General features: G+C 42.9%; 1 protein-coding gene across 1 annotated transcript; it reads right to left on the reverse strand.

Moving 5' to 3' along the window:
• Positions 1-17,534: 17,534 nt before the first annotated feature.
• On the reverse strand, positions 17,535-18,491 carry LOC144265930 (olfactory receptor-like protein COR4). The gene has a single exon (XM_077819018.1). It carries the CDS (start codon positions 18,489-18,491, stop codon positions 17,535-17,537), a length of 957 nt encoding a protein of 318 aa, XP_077675144.1.
• Between the last annotated feature and the right edge of the window lie 5,664 nt (positions 18,492-24,155).

Genomic DNA, 24,155 nt, shown 5'->3' on the forward strand with positions numbered 1-24,155 from the left:
ATAGGAGCTCTTAGAAAAAAAAAAACCAAGAATCGGGACTGTCCCTATAAAATCCGGACATCTGGTCACCCTACTTGGAAAATAAATAAAACCTGGCTGGAAGGGCTGGCGAGACCGATCTGTTGTAAGTGCAGCTGTGGAGCCTGGAGGAGGGAGAGATGGATGGCAGAGTTCTGCAGGACCACTCAGGCCACCAGGGGGTGCTTGGGAGGAGGTCATGAGCAGGGGAGGAGTGGGGTTTGGGAGGAGATGCTCTACAACAGGGCCAAACGGGAACCCTGAATTTGTGCACCCACCAGCTTTCCTGGTGTTTCAAGTTCTAGACTCCAACCGGTCAGAAGGTGACTGTTCAGAACCATCCATAAGTCACATTTAATTGGGTTGCGAAGTTTCACAGACACAAGGTCATGTTCCCAGAGTTCAAATACATTGGAAAACCAACATTGTACATTGCAAATGGCACCCTAGGTCGGCAAAGAGTATGGAACATGGCAGGTACCATTGTAGGAGCAGGGATGCTGCATGCCGGGGACCAAGTCATGCTCTCCGCCACACAGTTACAGCCCCTTGGGAATCAGTGATGAGAATGATGGGTCTAAGTTAGCTGTTACAACTCAAGGAAGTGATCTCGGAGTCATTGTGGACAGTTCTCTGAAAACATCCACTCAATGTGAAGTGGCAGTCAAAAAAGAGAACAGACTGGTGGGAATAATTAAAAAACAGGACAGAAAATATCTTGCCTCTATATTAATCCATGGTACGCCCACATCTTGAATACTGTGTGCAGATGTGGTCGCCGCATCTCAAAAAAATATATTGGAATTGGAAAAGATTCAGAAAAAGGCAACAAAAATGATTTAGGGTATGGAACGGCTTCCATGTGAGGAGAGATTAATAAGACTGGAGCTTTTCAGCTTGAAAAAGAGATGACTAAGGGGGGGAATGGTTGAGGTCTATACAATCATGACTGCTGTAGAGAAAGTAGTTAAGGAAGTGTTGTTTACTACTTCTAATAACACAAGAACTTGGGGTCACCAAATGAAATGAATAGGCAGCAGGTTTAACACAAATAAAAGGAAGTATTTCTTCACACAATGCACAGTCAACCTGTGGAACTCCTTGCCAGAAGATATTGTGAAAGCCAAGACTATTACAGGGTTCAAAAAAGAACTAGATACACTCATGGAGGATTGGTCCATCAGTGGATATTAGCCAGGCTGGGAAGGAATGGTGTCCCTTGCCTCTGTTTGCCAGCAGCTCGGAATGGGTGACAGGGGATGGATCACTTGATAATTACCTCTTCTGTTCATTCCCTCTGGGCACCTGGCACTGGCTACTGTTGGAAGACAGGACACTGGGCTAGATGGACCTTTGGTCTGACCCACTATGTCCATTCTTATGTTCTTATGTAATGATGTTAAACCTACTCAGGGCCATTACACCAGCACAGTATAGCCACACAATAGAACAGTCTGGCCACACCCTGTCACAACTGGGCCCTGATTTTCTTCAAATGCTTTCACCTCTATCCACAGCTTTATTCCATAGCTTGTCTCTCTTCCTTTTAATGGTCATTTCTGAATCAGCTAGTGGATCATTTTCAAAGCATCTGGCCTATGGAATCCTTCATGTCTCAATCCAGAGTTTAGGATATTTGCCACAGAGGAGGAAAGGAAGGGGCAGGTCTTTGGGAATTCATATGAAACAAATTTCTTATTAATTCAACTCCCCTCCCTTCTATCTCCTTTTCATGCAAAAATGCCCTGTGCTATGAATGTCAGGTTTAGTATCTACTAGAAAGGAAACACACATACCACACCAAAAGCGTTCTGATGGCTCGGTTATAAGAATGTTCTTATTGATAATGATAACCATTTTCTACATCTGTCTGAGCCACATCACTGGACTCTTATTGAGGGGTGACATCTTATTCCTGCAGTAGTGAATGGGACAGCTCATGTGGATCAGCATTCACCAACATAAGTAAGATATTTGCAATATATCTAAAGCACATATATGGCTCCAGCTACTGCAACAATTGAGTATCTCACAACCTTCTCATGACTGTGTCCTCAGAACACCTCTGTGAAATAAGGACGTGCTATTAGCCCCATTTTACAGAATTTCAAATGGGGGGGGGGGGCTAAGTTACTTGTCGAAGGTCACACAGCAAATCTGTGGCAGAGATAGGAATTTAACTCAACTTCTAAATTCCAGGCTAGCACCCAGACTGCTGGCCCTTCCTTCCTGTTTGACCTTTTGCTCTCAGTATTGATCAAAGTATTTGTTCACCTGCTGCAACACTAGATATGCTCTTGGGTATAAACATAATGATGATAATCAAATATATTGGGAATATGTAAATACCAGCATCTGAAGACATACTTTGAACGTCAGTTGCAATGGGCATAGTTAGCACACAAGTATAGTTTTGTGTCTGTAGAATGAAACTTTATGCTCCTTAACCCTTTTTCTGCCGTTCTTTGGGAACTCTCTTTTCTTGCAGCTAGTGAGACTGAGAGAGCCTTGCATTGTATTGGAGCATCTTGGCAAGACCCCCAGTTCCTGGCTCAGGATGGGAGGAGATATAGGCAGAGATGACTCTTCCCAACAAGGAAGAGTTAAGTAGTGCATCAAATTCTATGCCTTGATCTGAAGTCAATGGAAAGCTGTCATTGAGTTCAGCACCTTTGGCTCAGGCTCTTATGCCATCGTTAAGCCAGTGAAATCTATAAAGTTATTCCAGATTTATACGTGTCTTGTTAAGCCCAGGCTTTCGCTCAGTGTCTCCACTTCCACACTGCTATGGGATGTGCGAATAGCTGCTGAAAGAAATGTCATATTCTGAACAGAGAAAACAGGGTTATTGTTCTGTATCATTATAGGTCAGAGATCAAGATGTGTTGGGAAGACATAAAGAGATTCAGATTCCTGGATTTTTTTAAAGTGACTTAAACATGCTGAAAGGAACAATACCTTCATCTAGTTGAACTTATTTCATAACACAGGCACAAGTCCCTCACCCCTTAATTTATCCATCGAGCCCATGAATTCTCTTTGAGCTATAGTATATGATATAGAAAGATATATAGCCTTGATTTTAAGACATTACGTGATGGAACATCTGCCACAGTAATAAGTAATTTCTTCCAATAATTAATTACCCTCAGGAAGAAAAGGTGCACCTCATATCTTGACTGAGTTTATTTAGCTTCCAGCCACTGAATTTTATGCCTCTGTCTGCAGAATTGAAGATCCTTACCCGATTGGAAATCTTTGTCCCACACAGGCACATATATAGGATGCTTAAGGCACTTCTTGACCTTCCCTTGGATAAACTAAGTAATAAAAATAAGATGTATCAGTAGAACTCCTTATTTGCAGGGCCAGATCTTCATTTGCTGTCATTTGTGTAGCTCCTTTGACTTCAAGTGACTTCAATGAAAGTATATAACTACCTAGGGTCTGGAACTCAGTTCCTAAAACACAAGCCAATGTTTGAGGTGTATAAGAAGAATTTCAGCTGTCAGCAGTAGAGCTGTGCAGAGGACAGTGATTGCCAGGGGATGTTGTGAGGCCAAAAGTATAACTGGGTTTTTAAAAGGATTAGATAAGTTCTTGGAGGATCGGTCCATCAATAGCTATTAGCTAGGATGGTCAGGGATGCAATCCCATGCTATAGATGTCCCTAAACTTCTGACTGACAGAAGCTGGGAGTGGATGACAGGGGATGGATCACTGGATAATTGCCCTGTTCTGTTCATTCTCTCTGAAACATCTGACATTGGCCATTGTGGAAGACAGGTCACTTGGCTAGATGGACCATTGTTCTGACGCCGTATGACTAGTCTTATGGTTTTTTAGTGATGGGCTGGGTGATGCTTTCTGTTAAGATGGCTGGTTCTGGTAGTTGGTGTGGCTCTGTTCTTTGCCCCCTTCCTCTGCCTGCACAGTTCTAGGATTCCGCTGCTTCTGTAGGACATGCAGGAGGTTTCACAGCATTTAAAATTGCTCTGTCCCCTGCCCTGGCTCTGAGCTGTGTTTTGGGCTCAGATAAAACCAAACGGTGTATGGGTGAGGGCAGAAAGGGGCTGGCAGCAGACAGAGGCAGAAGGGAACAAATTACATGAAAAAGAGGGAAATGTTTGACTGGGTGTCATGGGTCTGAAAGGCAGCGGGCCTAGGGGTTAGGCTGGGATTCCACAGATTAGTTCAATCTCTCCATTTCCTGAGGGGAGCTCTGCTGTGTCATACGTATGAAATCAAAAAATCTTAGCAGGAGCCTGGCAGGTGGTTGAAACTTGCCCGTAGTTCAATGTTCTCACTTTTACAGTCGTGACTGGAGGTGCCAACTGAGACCAGAGCCCCATTGTGCTGAACACACAGCCACACCACAGTCACTCACTAGCTCTCTGAGGACATGTCTACACTGCAGTGGAAGCCCTGGGCTAGTAGAACTCACATTTGCAGAGCCTGAGTTTGTTAACCTCGGGTTTGAGAATCTACATTCATTTGTAACTCCAGGTTAGGGATTGTTGTACCCTGGATCCCAAACTGGGGCTCCAGCATCTACACGGCATTATGTGATCCCCATTTCAAACACCCAGATCCCAGAGTTCCTGGCACACTTCCAAAATGTGACCACTCTAGCTCTTTGTTCGTGGTGCAGTGTGGGAACACTTTATTGTCCAGAGGGCAAAGAAACTCAGCCTTTGGGATATTTTTGGCTGACTCCCAGAGCAGAAGTCCAGAGGGGCTGTGTCTACACTGCAAACCAATAAAAAATGTAAACCCTGGGTTTTAGCTTGACTCAGGCTTAGACCTTCTATCACTGTGGGGTCCTCGGTCCCAGGCTTTGAGCCCTTGGTTAGTGTAATTTATGTGGAGATGGAAGGGTGCTTGAGTTGACTTGAGCATGAGTTCAAATCCTGGGCTTACATTGCAGTGTGGACATACCCTGAGGTGACTGGTGCTTTAGGTATTCACTGTTGTATTTCGCCGTGCCCAAAAGTTTCAGAAATGGCCAGTGATTTTGGTGCCCAACTTCAGTCCCCTCGATCCCTCATTTCCAGAAATAAAAGATCCATCACTCCAGCTGAAGTCAAGGGGAGCTGCAAGTACTCAGCACTTAGGAAAATAGGGCCCAAGGTCTTTTACATTGAGATCTCAATAACTGTGGCATTCACCAACAATGACTATCCTTGAAAATGTGTCTGTATGTGTTTGTGAGTTTAGGAGTTGCAATTAAAGACCAGGTAATTTAGGTGACCAAAGAGTTATGTGCATGTGTGGGGGGTGAGGGCGGGGGAGATTTTTGGTGTGAGTACTGACAAAATATTATATCTGAGTGAGCATTCATGACATTCTCCCTTTCAACAGACAAAGTTTTCAACATAATTACATGGACACAAGTGTCTCCAGGAAAACAGATGAGTTGGGCTGTGGATCTGACTGAAGCAAAATCACAAAATTTATTTGAACAAATGTCTGTCAATGTTTTTGGAGTATCACACGCATAGATATACCCAATGAGGGGTGGGAGGATGATTTTTAGAACTTCTTATGGTCCTTATGTTAGCTAACACTTATGGTCATCTACATGTATTATTGCCCTTTGGTGCTCGTGACTCTCTAAAGTTGAGCAGATCTTTCCATTTAATATCTAGCCTTCAGGAAGAAAAAAAGACTTTCAATGACATGAATGTCTCTACAGGTACGTATTAGCCCTGCAACATCTTTCTGCTGGCGATTCCCAACGTTAGACACAGATCCTTTGTAGGACTTTTGCTTTGAGTTTCAGTGGTGCCAAGTGCCATCAACTCCCACTGACATTGATGGGAGCCAGAAGAGAAAACCAGTGTAAATGAAAATGTTCTACACCATTCATTATTGTCTATACATTTACAAGAGATGATTTACCTCCTTTCCAAACTAATCTGATTTAACAACAGAGAGGGTGGGCAGGAGAGACATGGATGGCAAAGCCCTCTGCCCTAAGGGATGTGCTTGCGTATATATACTTGTGCCTAAGTACTACTTAAGCACGTGTGATTCTGCAATATCAGCCCTGTTCTTGCCAGATTCTGTGAACAGGGCCTGCCTCTTGCTCACAGCTTGGCTTTGCTTTAGATCTGCAAAGTTTTGGTTACTTTAGCTCAGGCTTTAGGCCTCACACCAGGACTCTGATACACGGCCTTACGTTTCAGGCCGTCTTCTTAATACACCATCCTGAAGATCCACTCAAACCCGTCTCTTCCTTTGCCTCTCACCTGACAACTCTCACTGCCTTCTACAGTACTCTGATTTTATGTATTTACGACCCAGTTTTGGCTACACCTTGGACCAAGAAAATGTCATCTCTGTGTTCCCTATGCTGAACCCCGTGATCTACAGCCTTAGAAACATGGAGTGAAGGATGCCTTTAGAAAGATGATATACAGGACGATATTTTCTCAATAAATGTAGTTACTGATTTTTTAAAAAAAATCAATAAACAGCTGTGAGAGTGGGGACAAGTTCTCTGGGTCACCATCCTGATTTCTCTGGTTGCAGCATTTCTTTGAATTGCACAAAAATGGTTGTGCATAATGCAGGCTCGTTAATATTGGCAATCCCAAGAGCAACATAGGACAGGAAGTGACCCCCCGAGGTCACTAAGTCCAGTTTACTGCTGTTGCAGGCAGCAACGTGATATAATCCCACTCATAAAGTTATTCAGCTCCACTTTAAATCGAGTTAGGTTGTATAACTCCACTAATTCTAGTGGGAGGCTGTTCCTGAACCTCCCTCCTCTGATGGTTAGAAACTTTCTTCCACTTTCCAGACTAACTTTAGTCATGGGCATTTTATACCCATAAATAATAAACAGGCCAGGGCTAGCTGACCCTGGTTTCAATCCACTGACCACTGGGTTATTATGGGAGTAGCACACTTCCAGCATTCTACTTAGAGGGTGTCTGCAATTTGTTGTACTCAGTAAGGCTAGACCTCATGAGATTCTGTTTTTAAATCACAGGCCTCTTATTCTTGATTTAAAGGTGAATTGCAGTTACCATTCGTGCTTTGGGTTGGATGCCCTCTGTAGATTGAAACTCAGGTAAAAGGATGCTGAAATCATACAAATACCTGAGCTGTTCTGAAATTGCATCTCACTAGAGGATGCTGTTAAATATACAGGCCCATCTATTTTATATTCTCTTTTGTTAGACTGTGCTGAACTCCTGGTGTGCTAAGATCACACAATCTCAATTCTAGCACTACTGTGACAGAACTGTAAGGAGGCCAGGACTGCAGAGAACAGTACATGTCAATCCTGTGGGATCAGAGAGAGAACTCAGGGCCTGGTATGTGGAAAATATTTCCATCAAACTCATAGATCATGTGAGGTTGACTCTGATCCCAGTGCAGACTCAGATATGGACCTATACAAAGTCAGGGAGGGTTGTGGAGAAAGCTGACAATGCAGATGATTCTTAGGGAGAACTGATTAAACAACATCAGAATAACCACTGCATGGGCCTCTGATAAAATGCCAAGATGGAAACAGACCATCACCTAATATACCACTATTTTCATTCTCCAGCGACCTACTGTTGGGGGAAGATTATCCCACATCTGCCTACTATGAGCTTCTTCCGCTTTCCTTAGAAGCATCTGGTATAAGCCACTGTCATAGACAGGCTATTGGACTAGATAGACCTTGTGTCTGTTCCTGTCTGGCAATCCCCATGTTTCTATGAGACTGAGGGGAACTGGTAGCTTCTACAGGTTAGTTCAGTCATGGAACAAGAGTCTGCCCCAGAACTTCCCCAAACTCTGCAGGGGTATGGTTAGGATTAAGGTTAATGTCGGGAAGCTATGAACATCAGACAATTCACACTTGCCCCTGTGGGTGGATAATTTGATGTGCATCTGTAACACCGACAGTCCCCAATCTTCGGTGTTCGGGATTGAATTTAGGACCTCTGCAGCTTAGTACATGAGCCTCTACCACATGAGCTAAAAGCAACATGGCTCTTGACTAAAGTTGTAGGGTAGACTCATTAAACTCTCTCTGAGTGGTCTCAGTGCCACCAGATGGGACAGAGCACCACACCCAGATGGTGTGTGGATTACATATCTACACCAGGTTACAAGTTAAGGACATGATCTGCCAATTGGATAGAACAAGCCAGACTGCTGCCCCAATAAGGGGCGTTTGCCCCTAAGTCATTTATGTGCCTTGGGAAATCCTATGGTCATAAGGACCAGATCTTCTTCTTGTATAAATGTGTGTAGCCCCACTGACGTCAATGGAATGACACCAATTTTGACTAGTTATGGTTCTGGCCCAATGCGTTCAGTAGTGCTCCACCTATTTACTTTGGGGTCTCACGCATTAGCACCAATGGAGCTAATGCTGATTTTCACCTGCTGGGGATCTGGCCCCATTGATTGCAATGTCGTGACGCTAGCTTACACCAACTGGAGCTGGAGCGCCATTGATTTCAGTCTGTATCTGTGAGGTTTTTGTTGAAGTTGATGGATTTCCACTCAATTTAGCCGTATGGAATTGAATTCAATGGGGCAAAGATGATTTACACCCACTGGAGATATAGCCACATTAATTTAAGTGGCACTCCATCTAGTTACATTAGCTGGGGTTTCTGCCCCTTTAGCATCAATGGGGTGATGCTGATTTACACTAGCTTAGAATCTGGCCAATTGTATTTCACTTAACCATCAGTTTCAATACTGATTTATATTAATGTTGCATTGACATAAAACACTCTGAGGATTGCACAGTTTCTTCCAGATTAAATAAGAGATTCTGCTTATTTCCTAACATAGTTTCGTGGCTTTTTAATGACAGATATTTATCTCATTACCCACACTTTTTCAGCAGGTGGGAGTCCCCATGAGACCACTCTCACAGTAAGGGGCTATTCAGTGTAAGGAAATCAGAATCGAGCCTATAGTTTCGAGATGCTCTAACATGTTGTTATGTATGGGATAAAGCCCCTTCTTGTCTCTCTTGTGCGCAGTAAAATTTTTAGTTTGTTTGGAACCTAAGCCGATCTGGCTTTACTTGCACTGAGTAGAACTTGATCTCATTGGGGCCACTCCTATGAGTAAGTGCTAGTCAATGTGAGCAAGGATCATAGACTCACGCCCACAGTGACCTGGTTTGATTTGTCATGGCTTTGGACACAATAGGCCAAATATAGCCCTGGCATAAAAGAATGTTGCTAGAGATGAGAGGGAGGGATAGCTCAGTGGTTTGAGCATTGGCCTGCTAAACCCAGGGTTGTGAGTTCAATCTTTGAGGGGGCCATTTAGGATTCTGGGGCAAAAAATGGGGATTGGTCCTGCTTTGAGCAAGGGGGTTGGACTAGATGACATCCTGAGATCCCTTCCAACCCTGATATTCTATGATTCTATGAATTTGGCCTGAAAGTGAAGATATTGAAAGGGGGAAAAAAAGGAAAGAGTAAATGCTATTGTCCAGCACTGGTTATGCCAGTAATGTTCATATTGACATAATTCTCCAAAGATTGGAGAACTTTGTAGACAGCATCGATTATTATGGATTATAATAAGCTGCTCATTAAAACATTGGGTTTTGAGCAATTCTGTCATTATCTAATTAAGCGAGCAAACGTATTGGGAATGGATAGGAAAACAACATATGAGTCATGATACAGAAATAATGTCAATATTAACACTTGCTCTGCCAGAGTAATGAATAAGTAAACCTATTTGTAGTGTAACTGAAGTTAAGACAATTTGCCAAGACAATTTGTACAGTGGCACCTTCTCCCAGAGAACAGCTGTGTATAAAAAAAAGAGCTGCCCCTTCTCATTCAAATCAATCTGAAAAAACTATACCAGCCCCTTTGTCATTCATTAAGGACCAGAGCCATTGGCCATTGGACCTAATGGAGTCTCTCCAGTGCATATTAGTTCAGCACCATAGATCTCAGTCCTGAACATTTTTATGGGAGTGCTTCAATATACTTCTTTATCTTCTCTCCAACCCATGAAAGAGTTTCTCTGGTGATCATGAAATTATGTCAAGGGTCTGCTTTGTTTGGCTTTCTTTGGACTTTGTAAACCCTGAGACAGATTCATCCCAGAAGTAACTCCATTGACTTGCGAGTATGATGTGGGGACAGATAAAGGGTATATGTAGTCCAATCAATTTATAAAGATGTACGATTGTGATGTACTAGTACCCTTTATGAAGTACTAGTGTAATGGGGCTATCAATATTCATAGCACTAGCAAGCTTGCTCACACACTGACATTTGAATATTCATCTGCTCTGGTTAGTCCAGGGAAGTTTTCTCTGAATCATCAATCACTTCAATCCACTTCTTGTGCTCCTAGGAATACTACTTATGATTTTTCCATATATGTGCAAAATGTAATGAAGCTATCCTGCCATAACATAAAAAGAAATCAAAGTTACTCTATTGATTAACGTCATGATGTTCTTAAACTGGCAATGGGAGTTCCAGTTAATGTTGCATGGGCAATGCTCATTCTGGTATTTCCTAACTTGAGAGTGCCTGACTTTGCAGCTTTTTGGTTCTTTGTGCATTTCCTAATTTTTATGGCTTACTTTACTGACAAGACCAACCTTTATCACAAAGGGTTTTTTTGGTGTGTGCATGATGTATCCATGATTTATCTGTCCAGTATCAATTGTGTGTGCTTTACAAGGCAGAAAAAGTAAGGACACTCCCTAATTCAAAGACCCTATGGTCGAAGGAAGACTGAAAAATACAAAGAAAGCAGGGTATATAAGAACTAGCAATTTCTTTTTCTTTTGTTGAATAATCATTATTACTATTAAAGAAAGGGTGGTGCATTGGGGAACTTGCGTGGTGAGGATGTTCCATGCAGAGGAAGCAATTTGAAAACACACAGGGAATGGAATGGGAGAAAGAAACACATGGTATTGGTGCTAGCTGGTAAAGCAGAAAGTGAGGGAGATAATGTAGAAAAGACCTAGATTTTTGATTATGGCCTGTCCCTGTAAATAGCCCTGTACTGGGGTGGTTTGGCATTTTAAGGAGTGGAGGCCTGAGCTCAGCCAACCCTAGCGGCTAAGAAGGCCCACCTGAAAACGGATCAGTGGATTCTCTTACTGATCAGCTGGTAGCACAAGAGAAAGTGTCTGAGAGAGTTGCAGGAGCTGCAGAGAAAGGAAGGAGCAGCAAGGAAGGCTAGAGACAGAGAGTTTGGCAATAACCTTGGAGGAAAGACCCCGAGAGCAGAGACTAAGGCCAGCAGTAAAATTGTCTTATACTGTTATGCTCCTTTTTGTTTGTTGTCTCTTGGAAATAGGGTGACCAGACAGCACGTGTGAAAAATCGGGACAGGGGTGAGGAGTAATAGGAGCTCTTAGAAGAAAAAGACCCAAGAATTGGGACTGTCCCTATAGAATCCAGACATCTGGTCACCCTACTTGAAAAATAAATAAAACCTGGCTGGAAGGGCCGGCGAGACTGATCTGTTGTGAGTGCAGCTGTGGAGCCTGGAGGAGGGAGAGATGGATGGCAGAGTTCTGCAGAACCACTCAGGCCACCAGCGGGTGCTTGGGAGGAGGTCATGAGCAGGGGAGGAGTGGGGTTTGGGAGGAGATGCTCTACAACAGGGCCAAACAGGAACCCTGAATTTGTGCACCCACCAGCTTTCCTGGTGTTTCAAGTTCTAGACTCCAACCGGTCAGAAGGTGACTGTTCAGAACCATCCATAAGTCACATTTAATTGGGTTGCGAAGTTTCACAGACACAAGGTCATGTTCCCAGAGTTCAAATACATTGGAAAACCAACATTGTACATTGCAAATGGCACCCTAGGTCGGCAAAGAGTATGGAACATGGCAGGTACCATTGTAGGAGCAGGGATGCTGCATGCCGGGGACCAAGTCATGCTCTCCGCCACACTCTTACAGCCCCTTGGGAATCAGTGATGAGAATGATGGGGTCTAAGTTAGCTGTTACCACTCAAGGAAGTGATCTCAGAGTCATTGTGGACAGTTCTCTGAAAACATCCACTCAATGTGAAGCTGCAGTCAAAAAAGAGAACAGACTGGTGGGAATAAGTAAAAAAAGGGATAGATAATACGACAGAAAATATCATCTTCCCTCTCTATTAATCCATGGTACGGCCACATCTTGAATACTGTGTGCAAATGTGGTCGCCCCATCTCAAAAAAAGATATATTGGAATTGGAAAAGATTCAGAAAAGGGCAACAAAAATGATTAAGGGTATGGAACGGCTTCCATATGAAGAGAGATTAATAAGACAGGAGCTTTTCAGCTTGAAAAAGAGATGACTAAGGGGGCATATGATTGAGGTCTATACAATCATGACTGGTGTAGAGAAAGTAGTTAAGAAAGTGTTGTTTACTACTTCTGATAACACAAGAACTAGGGGTCACCAAATTAAATAAATAGGCAGCAGGTTTAATACAAATAAAAGGAAGTATTTCTTCACACAATGCACAGTCAACCTGTGGAACTCCTTGCCAGAAGATATTGTGAAAGCCAAGACTATTACAGGGTTCAAAAAAGAACTAGATACACTCATGGAGGATTGGTCCATCATTGGTGCAGATTAGCCAGGCTGGGCAGGGATGGTGTCCCTTGCCTCTGTTTGCCAGAAGCTGGGAATGATCAACAAAGGATGGATCACTTGATCATTACCTTTTCTGTTCATTCCCTCTGGGCACCTGGCACTGGCTACTGTTGGAAGACAGGACACTGGGCTAGATGGACCTTTGGTCTGACCCACTATGTCCATTCTTATGTTCTTATGTAATGATGTTAAACCTACTCAGGACCATTACACCAGCACAGTATAGCCACACAATAGAACAGTCTGGCCACACCCTGTCACAACTGGGCCCTGATTTTCTTCAAATGCTTTCACCTCTATCCACAGCTTTATTCCATAGCTTGTCTCTCTTCCTTTTAATGGTCATTTCTGAATCAGCTAGTGGATCATTTTCAAAGCATCTGGCCTATGGAATCCTTCATGTCTCAATCCAGAGTTTAGGATATTTGCCACAGAAGAGGAAAGGAAGGGGCAGGCCTTTGGGAATTCATATGAAACAAATTTCTTACTAATTCAACTCCCCTCCCTTCTATCTCCTTTTCATGCAAAAATGCCCTGCGCTATGAATGTCAGGCGTGGTATCTATGAGAAAGGACACACACACATCACACCAAAGGCGTCTCGATGGCTCGCTTATAGGAATGTTCTTATTGATAATAGTAACCATTTTCTACATCTGTTTGAGCCACATCACTGGACACTTATTGAGTGGTGACACCTTATTCCTGCAGTAGTGAATGGGACAGCTCATGTGGATAAGCATTCCCCAACATAAGTAAGGTATTTGCGATGTGTGTAAAGGACATATATGGCTCCAGCTACTGCAATGATTGAGTATCTCACAACCTTCTAATGACTGTGTCCTCAGAACACCTCTGTGAAATAAGGAAGTGCTATTAACCCCATTTTAGAGAATTTCAAATGAGGGGCTAAGTGACTTGTCCAAGGTCACACAGCAAATCTGTGGTAGAGATAGGAATTTAACTCGTCTTCCAAATTACAGGCTAGCGCCCAGACTGCTGGCCCTTCCTGTTTGGCCTTTTGCTCTCAGTATTGATCAAAGTATTCGTTCACCTGCTGCAACACTAGATATGCTCTTGGGTATAAACATAATGACAATAATCAAATATATTGGGAATATGTAAATACCAGCATCTGAAGACATACCTTGAACGTCAGTTGCAATGGGAATTGTTAGCAGAGAAGTATAGTTTTGTGTCTGTAGAATTAAATTTTATGCTCCTTAACCCTTTTGCTGCTGCTCTTTGGGAACTCTCTTTTCTTGCAGCTAGTGAGACTGAGAGAGCCTTGCATTGTATTGGAGCATCTTGGCAAGACCCCCAGTTCCTGGCTCAGGATGGGAGGAGATATAGGCAGAGATGACTCTTCCCAACAAGGAAGAGTTAAGTAGTACATCAAATTCTATGCCTTGATCTGAAGTCAATGGAAAGGTGTCATTGAGTTCAGCACCTTTGGCTCTGGCTCTTATGCCATCGTTAAGCCAGTGAAATCTATAAAGTTATTCCAGATTTATACATGTCTTGTTAAGCCCAGGCTTTCGCTCAGTGTCTCCACTTCCACACTGCTATGGGATGTGCAAATAGCTGCTGAAAGAAATGTCATATTCTGAACAGAGATAACAAGGTTATTGTTCTGCATCATTATAGGTCAGAGATCAAGATGTGTTGGGAAGACATAAAGAGACTCAGATTCCTGGATTTTTTTAAAGTGACTTAAACATGCTGAAAGGAACAATACCTTCATCTACTTGAACTTCCTTTATAAGACAGGCACAAGTCCCTCACCCCTTAATTTATCCATCGAGCCCATGAATTCTCTTCGAGCTATAGTATATGATTTAGAAAGATGTATCGCCTTGATTTTAAGACATTATGTGATGGAACATCCGCCAGAATAATAAATAATTTCTTCCAATAACTAATTACCCTCAGGAAGAAAAGGTGCACCTCATATCTTGACTGAGTTTATTTAGCTTCCAGCCACTTAATCTTATGCCTCTGTCTGCACAATTGAAGAACCTTACCCTATTGGAAATCTTTGACCCACACAGGCACATATATAGCATGTTTAAGGCACTTCCCTCGGATAAACTAAGTAATAAAAATAAGATGTATCAGTAGAACTCCTTATTTGCAGGGCCAGATCTTCATTTGCTGTCATTTGTGTAGCTCCTTTCACTTCAGGTGACTTCAATGAAAGTATACAACAACGTAGGGTCTGGAACTCAGTTCCTAAAACACAAGCCAATATTTGAGGTGTATAAGAAGAATTTCAGCTGTCAGCAGTAGAGCTGTGCAGAGGACACTGATTGCCAGAGGATGTTGTGAAGGCCAAAAGCATAATTGGGTTTTTAAAAGAATTAGATAAGTTCTTGGAAGATCGGTCTATCAATAGTTATTAGCCAGGATGGTCAGGGACGCAATCCCATGCTATGGATGTCCCTAAATTTCTGACTGACAGAAGCTGGGAGAGGATGACAGGGGATGGATCACTGGATAATTGCCCTGTTCTGTTCATTCGCTCTGAAACATCTGGCACTGGCCATTGTGGAAGACAGGTCACTTGGCTAGATGGACCATTGGTCTGATGCCGTATGACTAGTTTTATGGTTCTATGTGATGGGCTGGGTGATGCTTTCTGTTAAGATGACTGGTGCTGGTACCTGGGTGTGGCTCTGTTCTTTGCCCCCTTCATTTGCCTGCACAGTTCTAGGATTCTGCTGCTTCTGTAGGCCATGCAGGAGGTTTCACAGCATTTAAAATTGCTCTGTCCCCTGCCCTGCGTCTGAGCTATGTTTTGGGCTCAGATAAAACCAAACGGTGTATGGGTGTGGGCAGAAAGGGGGTGGCAGCAGCCAGAGGCAGAAGAGAGCAAATTACAGGAAAAAGAGGGGTTTTGACTGGGTGTCATGGGTCTGAAAGGCAGCAGGCCTAGGGGTTAGGCTGGGATTCCACAGATTAGTTCAATCTCTCCATTTCCTAAGGGGAGCTCTGCTGCGTCATACATATAAAATCAAAGGATTTTAGCAGGAGCCTGGCAGGTGGTTGAAACTTGCCCGTAGTTCAATGTTCTCACTTTTACAGTCGTGACTGGAGGTGCAAACTGAGACCAGAGCCCCATTGTGCTGAACACACAGCCACACCACAGTCACTCACTAGCTCTCTGAGGACATGTCTACACTGAAGTGTAAGCCCTGAGCTAGTAGACCTCACATTTGCAGAGCCTGAGTTTGTTAACCTCGGGTTTGAGAATCTACACTCATTTGTAACTCCAGGTTAGGGATTGTTGTATCCTGGGTCCCAAACTGGGGCTCCAGCATCTACACGGCATTATGTGATCCCCATTTCAACCACCTATATCCCAGAGTTCCTACCATGCTTCCAAAATGTGACCACTCTAAACTCTTTGTTCGTGGTGCAGTGTGGATAAAGAAACTCAGCCTTCGGGATATTTTTGGCTGACTCCCAGAGCAGGAGTCCAGAGGGGCTGCGTCTACACTGCAAGCCAATAAAGAATGTAAACCCTGGGTCTTAGCTTGACTCAGGCTCAGACCTTCTATCACTTTGAGGTCCTTGGACCCAGGCTTTGAGCCCTTGGTTAGTGCAATTTATGTGGAGATGGAAGGGGGCTTGAGTTGACTTGAGCATGAGTTCCAACCGTGGGCTTAGCTTGCAGAGAGGACGTACCCTGAGGTGACTGGTGCTTCAGGTATTCATTGTTGTAATTCGCCGTGCTGAAAAGTTTCAGAAATGGCCAGTGATTTTAGTGCCCAACTTCAGTCCCCTCGATCCCTCATTTCCAGAAATAAAAGATCCATCACTCTAGCTGAAGTCAAGGGGAGCTGCAAGTACTCAGAGCTTCGGAAAATAGGGCCCAAGGTCTTTTATATTGAGATCCCAATAATGGGGGCATTCACCAACAATGACTATTCTTGAAAATGTGTCTGTATATGTTTGGTCACCTAAACTACCTGGTGTTTAACTGCAACTCCTAAACTCACAAAGAGTTGTCTGCATGTGTGTGGGGTGGGGGCGGGGGAGATTTTTGGTGTGAGTACTGACAAAATATTATATCTGAGTGAGCACTCATGACATTCTCCCTTTCAACAGACATGGTTTTCAGTGGAATTACACACACTCAAATGCCTCCCAGAAAACAGATGAGTTGGGCTGTGGATCTGATTGAAGCAAAATCACAAAATTTATTTGAACAAATATCTGTCAATGTTTTTGGAGTATCAAACCAGTCCTCGTTATTGCTTATGAATCCATTGTTGCAGTGTCAACTTTTCCCTTTTATTCAGTAATTCTAAACAATATTCGAATCACAGTATTACATCTTACACTGAAAAATCAATTTCAAAATATTTTACTACAGATACAGGGGAGCCAAACCATCATTTAATAATTGACATGGCCTTTTTATGCACATAAGGTATCTATTCAGAAAAGCATCTCTGTCTGAGGCAGCACTTAAATACGTTTAACTTTACACATATGGTTACGTCCCACTGAAGTCAAAGGGAGACATACTTAAACATGTGCTTATGGACTTTCTGAATCAGAGCACATGGCCTAGTTTACACTAAGGGAACAGGTCAATCTAAGCTACATAATTTGAGTTTTGTTAGTAGTGTCACTCAAATAGACATAGCTTAGATCTACTTACTGTGGGGTCCACACTTTGCTGAGTCTACAGAAGAAACTCTCCTGTTGACTCTCCTTACTCATCTCGTTCTGGTGGAGTACCAGTGTCAATGGGAGAGTAATCAGGGTCGATCCAGTGAGTCTTCACTAGAGTTGCTAAATTGTCCCCCAGTGGATCAATCGCCACAGCATTGATCCACCCCATAGTGGAAACAAGCCCTATGTGTGCAGAGCAGTCGTTGAATGATTTGGTTGTCCTATTATGACACCCTTTGGGGAAAATGGGCCCTCAATTTTGTCTCTATTGCTCTCCTCAGGGCATCCATCACATCCTTGTTCCTCAAGCTGTAGACGAGGGGGTTCAGCATGGGGATCACCACCGTGTAGAACACAGAGGCCATTTTGTCTGTGTCCAGCATGTAGCTGGTGCTGGGTCGGAAGTACATGAAGAGAATTGTCCCATGGAACATGGAGACGGCCGTCAGGTGGGAGGTGCAGGTGGAGAAGGCTTTGCACCTGCTGTCGGTGGGGCGAATCTGCAGCACAGTTGCAATAATTAAGATGTATGAGATGAGGATGGTCCCAATGCTGATCACCTCTATCAGACTGCCAAAGAGGAAAACAAGTAGCTCGTTGACATAGGTGCCAGAAGTGGAGAGCTTTAGAAGCGGGTTGATATCACAGAAAAAATGATTCAGGAGATTGGAGTGGCAGTAGGATAATCTTAGCAAACCGCTCGTGTGTATCACAGAGTTCAGGAAGGCCCATAGATATGAACCAGCCGCCAGCCGTAGGCAGTGCTTTGGTGACATGATGACTGTGTACAGCAGCGGGTTACAGATGGCTACATAACGGTCGTACGCCATTACTGCCAGCAGAAGGCACTCAGAGATGACAAACAATATGAAGCTAAAATATTGGATGATGCAAGCTGTGTAGGAAATAGCTTTCCTCTCGGCTAAGAAGCTCATCAGCATCTTGGGAGTGATGACTGTGGAGTAACAGACATCCACGAGGGACAAATTCTTGAGGAAGAAGTACATGGGGGTGTGAAGTCGGGGGTCGATCCTGATTAAAACCATCATTCCCAGATTCCATACCAGGGTGATACCATAGATCACTAGGAACATCGCGAAGAGGGGGACCTGCAGCTCCAGACGATCTGTCAGTCCTGTGAGAATGAACTCGGTCACTGTCGTACAATTTCCTCCCGCCATTCATTCAGCCTTGGGTGCTCGCTGCGGAATCAACCACAAAGGAAGGCATTAGTTCTTATGAAAATGGTGTATGCTAATATAAAGAACGGTGGTCATATGCACAGAGACCCTTTGAGTCGTGGAATGGAACCTGTAACAACTGATGGGAAAACCCAAAACTCCTTCACTTCTTCTGAGGGAAAAAATAAATCCTTTATCTCTAGGAAAGTGCATAACCCTGCAATTTATTCTGATTTACACATTTTGACCCTGATTCGACTGATATTTTAATTTCACTGATCAGTGTAGACTTAGGATCCGTGGATCTCCAGTATACCTGGGAACAATAACATGCGTAGGAGGAAGACACAGTTTGCATCACACTGTCTGGTTATTGGGTGACAGTTTCCAGCACCTAAATTTGCCTTCGTGTTTTTAAATCATTGGCGACCAGGCAGTACACAGGATGCACATGCATTCATTGAGGAAATAGTTCAAAAATGGAACTTCCAAATGTATCCCTTCTGGACACTACAGCCATGCTGACTAAGTTCTGCAGCTTCTTGTCCTTTGGATGCTGAAAAATTACCACTCATACACTTCTAATGATCAGACTAAAAGGGTGTAGCCGGGGTGAATATTTGTGAGAAAATTAACAACAGTGAACATATTTTCAGAAGCATATATTTATAATGATAAGAAAAAAATATTGTCTGAATAGATTTACCTTTTAACCTGTATTTATAGAGGTAAGAATAATAATATTCTATTATGATTAGTGAGTTGGGATCAAACTGCCTGTAAACCTGTTTCATCCTATGTCAATATCCTCAATGCACCTCTTTCCTCAGCCCGTGTCACAATAGTGATTGCCAAATCATATAATCGTTAATTGTATTTAGCTCATGTCACACATTCCAGTTTGTGAAATTATGAGAATGTTGTGGTTCTCATTCATAACACCCCTGGCAAGGTAAAAGGTAGAGAACATCTAGTGATCAGCAGGTATGTATGTGTGGTATGTTTATTGTGGCCAAAGATGAAGAAAAAGTGCGTGCATGTGTGTGTGTGTGTGTACATATTCATACACATGCCGTACATACACACACGTGTCATTTATTTCTTTACCCACTCTTTGGCTTTGGCCAAATAGCATGTAGGTCAGTCAGCATTCAGACAAATATTACAAATAAAATGATGATTCAACTTCAAAGGCAGCTTGGTTAATGTGCAGTTCTACAGAAGGTACCAAGGAAGAAGGACTTGACTTCTTTCATCAAATGTGTCCAAGCAAAGAACAATAGGTCATTTAGGGCTTAATCCTGCATGGATTTTGCCTCAGTCCAGCAGAACATTTAGGCAGCTGCATTATCTTTTCATACAATCATAGACACTTAGGGCCTGAAGAGGTCATGTAGCCCATCCCCTACCACTTCTAAACCTTTCATCATTTTTGTTGCTGTCCTCTGGGCTGTCTCCAATCTATCTCCATCTTTCCTGTAGTGGAGCACCCAGAATTTTAAACATATTGATTTCAATGAGGCTTCTTACATTCTTAAAGTTGCTTCAAGTTAAGCATGTTCTTACGTTTCTTTGGATTGGGGGCAGCGTGCTCAGTACCTTACTGGTTTGAGCTTGTATTATGGGTGAGCTGAGAAGTTGGGAAATGTCTGTAGATCCTAGGAGTGCTGTTAAGCAGAATTACAAAGAAACTGGAGGGATCTGACAGCTTAATATAGCATAGTATATGGATCTGGATGCTTAAGGGATACTAACATCATGCTTCAGGGCTTAAATGAACCTCTAACTATTAGAGTTCAGGGCGAGATGCGGGGAAGGGCTGATTATGCCACGTCTCACTATTGAAGGTCATTAAACCTTCTTTTGAAACATCTGGTACTAGCCACTATCAGAGACAAGACACTAGATGGAGTTCAGGTCTGATCCAATCTGGCAATTACTGTGTGTTTATTCAGTGTTTCATAAAAAGACCGGTGAAGCCAAATGCCCCTGCAGACCAAATTCCTTCTCAAGAGAGACTCTGAACCAGAGATCAGAGAGCTTAATAGAAATTTCCTATAAAGTTACTATTTCCTATCCCTACTTTTAAAGGAAGAGCAGGATTGATGCTAAAAGAGCTCTCCTGCCTGTTCACATAGCTCAGATCTATCTATCTATCTGCAAGCAAAAAGTTCTCTCAAAAGAGGCTGTCGAATTCCCCTTTATATAATTCAAGGGAAGATGGAGTTAAAAACATCAGAGAAAAGAGGAATGTAAACACATTCTACATAATGCTCAGCAGAGCAACTGAGCTAGCCATATCACTGAAAGCCCATTCAATTCACGGAAATGATTTATTTTCATTGGACTCAGCTCACCACAACCAAACCTCCACACAGCAGTCAGAGAAAGAGCTGAGCCTTACACTGTGCCTTGAAAACACAGAGTTTTGACCTGTGTACCCAGGGAAATGACCTCCAGCTTTAGAAGAGCCCCCAGTGAGAATGCTCGACCATCACTCCCCACATATTTAATCTTGGCCACACTGAAGTCTGTGGCAAAATTCCCATTAGTTTCAATGTCCCAGGATTTCTTCCTAGGTGTAATATCCCCTGCAATTTAGTGGACAGCTGCATTGGGAAACATCTGTGCTTGGGCTGAGTTTCTCATGACAGAGAACATGTCAATAATCCACTCAGAAAGTCACCCAAGGTACGGATTATGAGAGAGAAGTCATGTGAAAGACTCAGAACAATCTCCTTTCTGTTCCCACATCTTCTGATGTCCTAACCAGAGAGCAGTACCCCTTCAAGACTATAATTTTATCCTGAAAGAAAAATATGGCTGCATTTCAGATTCCAATAATCAACAAGTTGACTTCTGCAAATTTCTGTCTTGGGCAATGTGACTTGTAGAGAGTTATTTCCTGATGTAAAAACAAAAGGAGATTTCAGTTCTATTGTAATGGTAATAATGTTCACTCCTACCTTCTGAGAGATGTTGTCTTTCTTGATTTCCAAGTATAGGATGGAAGTGTGTTTATATTTGGCATAGCATCATTTTGGGAGAGAATCCCTCTAGCACTTTTTAGCTCCGATCATCAAGACAAGCATGGACAGACTCATTAAAATATACCATATTTCTCTTGGGGACAGGGGATAATCACATGTAGATGTATTATCTTTAAAAGTTTTGCAAAGGTTTTTGCCACTGAGGAGATATGGGCTCTGTGGCTTATGTAGAACCCATCCCCTTGCTCCCTGACCCACCGCCTGTCATACGAGGCAGGTTGGAGCAATCCAGGAGAAGGTCAAGGTATGGCCAGCCTGCATTATTATGTGGTTACACTGTGCTGGTGTAATGGTCCTGAGTAGGTTTAACATCATTCTTATCATTGATTCCCAAGGGGCTGTAACAGTGTGGCAGAGAGCATTACTTGTTCCCTGGTATGCAGCAAGCCTGGTCCAGCAATGGTACCTGCCATGTTCCATTCTTTTTGCCAGCCCCGGTGCTACATGCAATGCATGATGCTTTTTTTCCAATTTATTTTAACTCTGGGAGCATGACCTTGTGCCTGTGAAACTTTGCAGCCCAATTAAATGTGACTTATGGATGGTTCTGAGCAGCTGCCTTCCGACCAGGTTGGAGTTTAGAACTTGCAACATCAGGAACGCTGTTGGGTGCACAAATTCAGGGTTCCCATTTGGCCCTGTTGTAGAGCAGTCTCCTCCCAAACCCCACTCCTCCCCTGCTCATGACCTTCTCCCAAGCATCCCCTAGTGGCCTGAGTCTATCTGTACCACCCTACCATCCATCTCTCCCTCCTCCAGTCTCCACAGCTGCACTCACAACAGATCAGTCTCACTGGCCCTTCCAGCCAGGTTTTATTTATTTTCCAAGAGACAACGAACCAAAAGGAGAATAACAGCATATGGCAATTTTGCTACTGGCCTTAACCTTGAAGGAAAGACCCCAAGAGCAGAGACTATTGCCAGACTCTGTCTCTAGCCTTCCTTGCTGCTCCTTCCTTTCTCTGCAGCTCCTGCAATTCTCTCAGCCACTTCCTCCTCTGCTGCCAGATGATCAGTAAGAGAATCAGCTGATCCGTGTTCAGGTGGGCCTTCTTAGCAGCTAGGGTTGGCTGAGCTAAGGCCTCCAGTCCTTAAAATGCCAAGCCACCTCATTACAGGCCTATTTACAGGGACAGGCCATAATCAACAGTCTAGTCCTTTTCTACATCACCTCCCTCCCTTTCTGCTTTACCAGTACAGATAGCACCAATACCATGGGTGTTTCTTTCTCTCATTCCATTCTTCGTGTGTTTCCATATGGTTCCCTCTGCATGGAACATCCTCACCACACAAGTTCCCCAATGCACCACCCTTTCTTTAATAATAAATAATAATAATTAATAATAAATGACTTCAAATGAAAGAGAGAAAAAGATATTCCCAGTCCTTACACATCCTGGTTTCTTTGTATGTGTCCGTCTTCCTTAGATCATAAGGTCTTTGTATTTGGGAGTATCTTTAGTTTTTCTGTCTTGTAAAGTACACACTATTGACAATGAAGGGACAAATAACAGATATGACACAAACAAAAAAATACCCTTTGTCATAAAAGGTTGGTCTCATCAGTGTTGTAAGCCATGAAAAATAGAAAATACACAAAGGATTAAAAGGTTTCAAAGTCAAGCACTTTCAAGTTAGGAAATACCAGAATGAGCGTTGCCCACACAACATTAACTCTGCAATAAATGAGGCAGGGATCCTACAGACAACAGACTCCTTCAATACACAGCCCCAGAGCAGAAAATCTTGTGGACTGAATAAGGCAGGGGTCCTGACGGGAAAAAATAACATGGGATCATGTAATTAAAATCTGCATTATCAAGCAAATGCACAAGACGACTGAATTAAGGGTGCCAGGACAACACTTATTGGACATTTGCTAACCTGAGAATGCTAGAAGTTGTAACCTTTTAATCCTTTTTAAAATCTTGACTTTGTATATCCAAATTATTGAATGGCTTAATTTATTGATGAAAGCTAAACTAAGAAACATTAAATGAAGGGGTTTTGGTTTGTTAATTTCCTTAGTTTTTTTAATAGAAAGAAAAAACTATTATATAAGTGCTGTTTAAACAATGAACCTCTTATTCATCTGTTGTTTTCAGTATATATTTTATTGCCATTCTTATCTTTGTGAATCTCCCTTTTCACCACTTAGTGCTGTGCTGAAAACAGTATTGAAAGTAATTAAATTAAACTATATTAAAACAAAACTCATTTTATGCAACTTGAGTTTCAGTGAAAGTTCTAAGCTATAACCCTGAATGTGTAAGAAGCAGATAAACAATATCCAAGTAAAAGAGCAGGAATTTCGCATCTTATTTTCACCTATCCCTTACTAAGGAAAGTAGCACACACTGGCCCTTTGAGAAGAAACACTACAGTACCACAGGACAAACCCAAATGAGCCCAGCAGGAGACTGTCCTGCTTATCCAAATCTGGTCCTGTCTCATTACAAACTTCCTTTCTGTGATGATGTTCTGGTAATAAGGGGGCAAGCAGTTGTCAAAGGTAGCTGTTGCCATGGCAGCCAGGGGGCTAGTCATTCTCCCCAGGTGTGACAAGGAGCTGGAGGCAGGGAGTGCTGAGTGGTGGATTATCTCTGATGTCACA

Source organism: Eretmochelys imbricata, chromosome 6 (assembly GCF_965152235.1).
Source record: "Eretmochelys imbricata isolate rEreImb1 chromosome 6, rEreImb1.hap1, whole genome shotgun sequence".
In the NCBI taxonomy this organism is placed as follows: Eukaryota; Metazoa; Chordata; order Testudines; family Cheloniidae; genus Eretmochelys; species Eretmochelys imbricata.

Bases quoted from the DNA above. Each gene is read 5' to 3' on its own strand.
- LOC144265930 (XM_077819018.1), bottom strand. From the start codon at position 18,491: ATGGCGGGAGGAAATTGTACGACAGTGACCGAGTTCATTCTCACAGGA.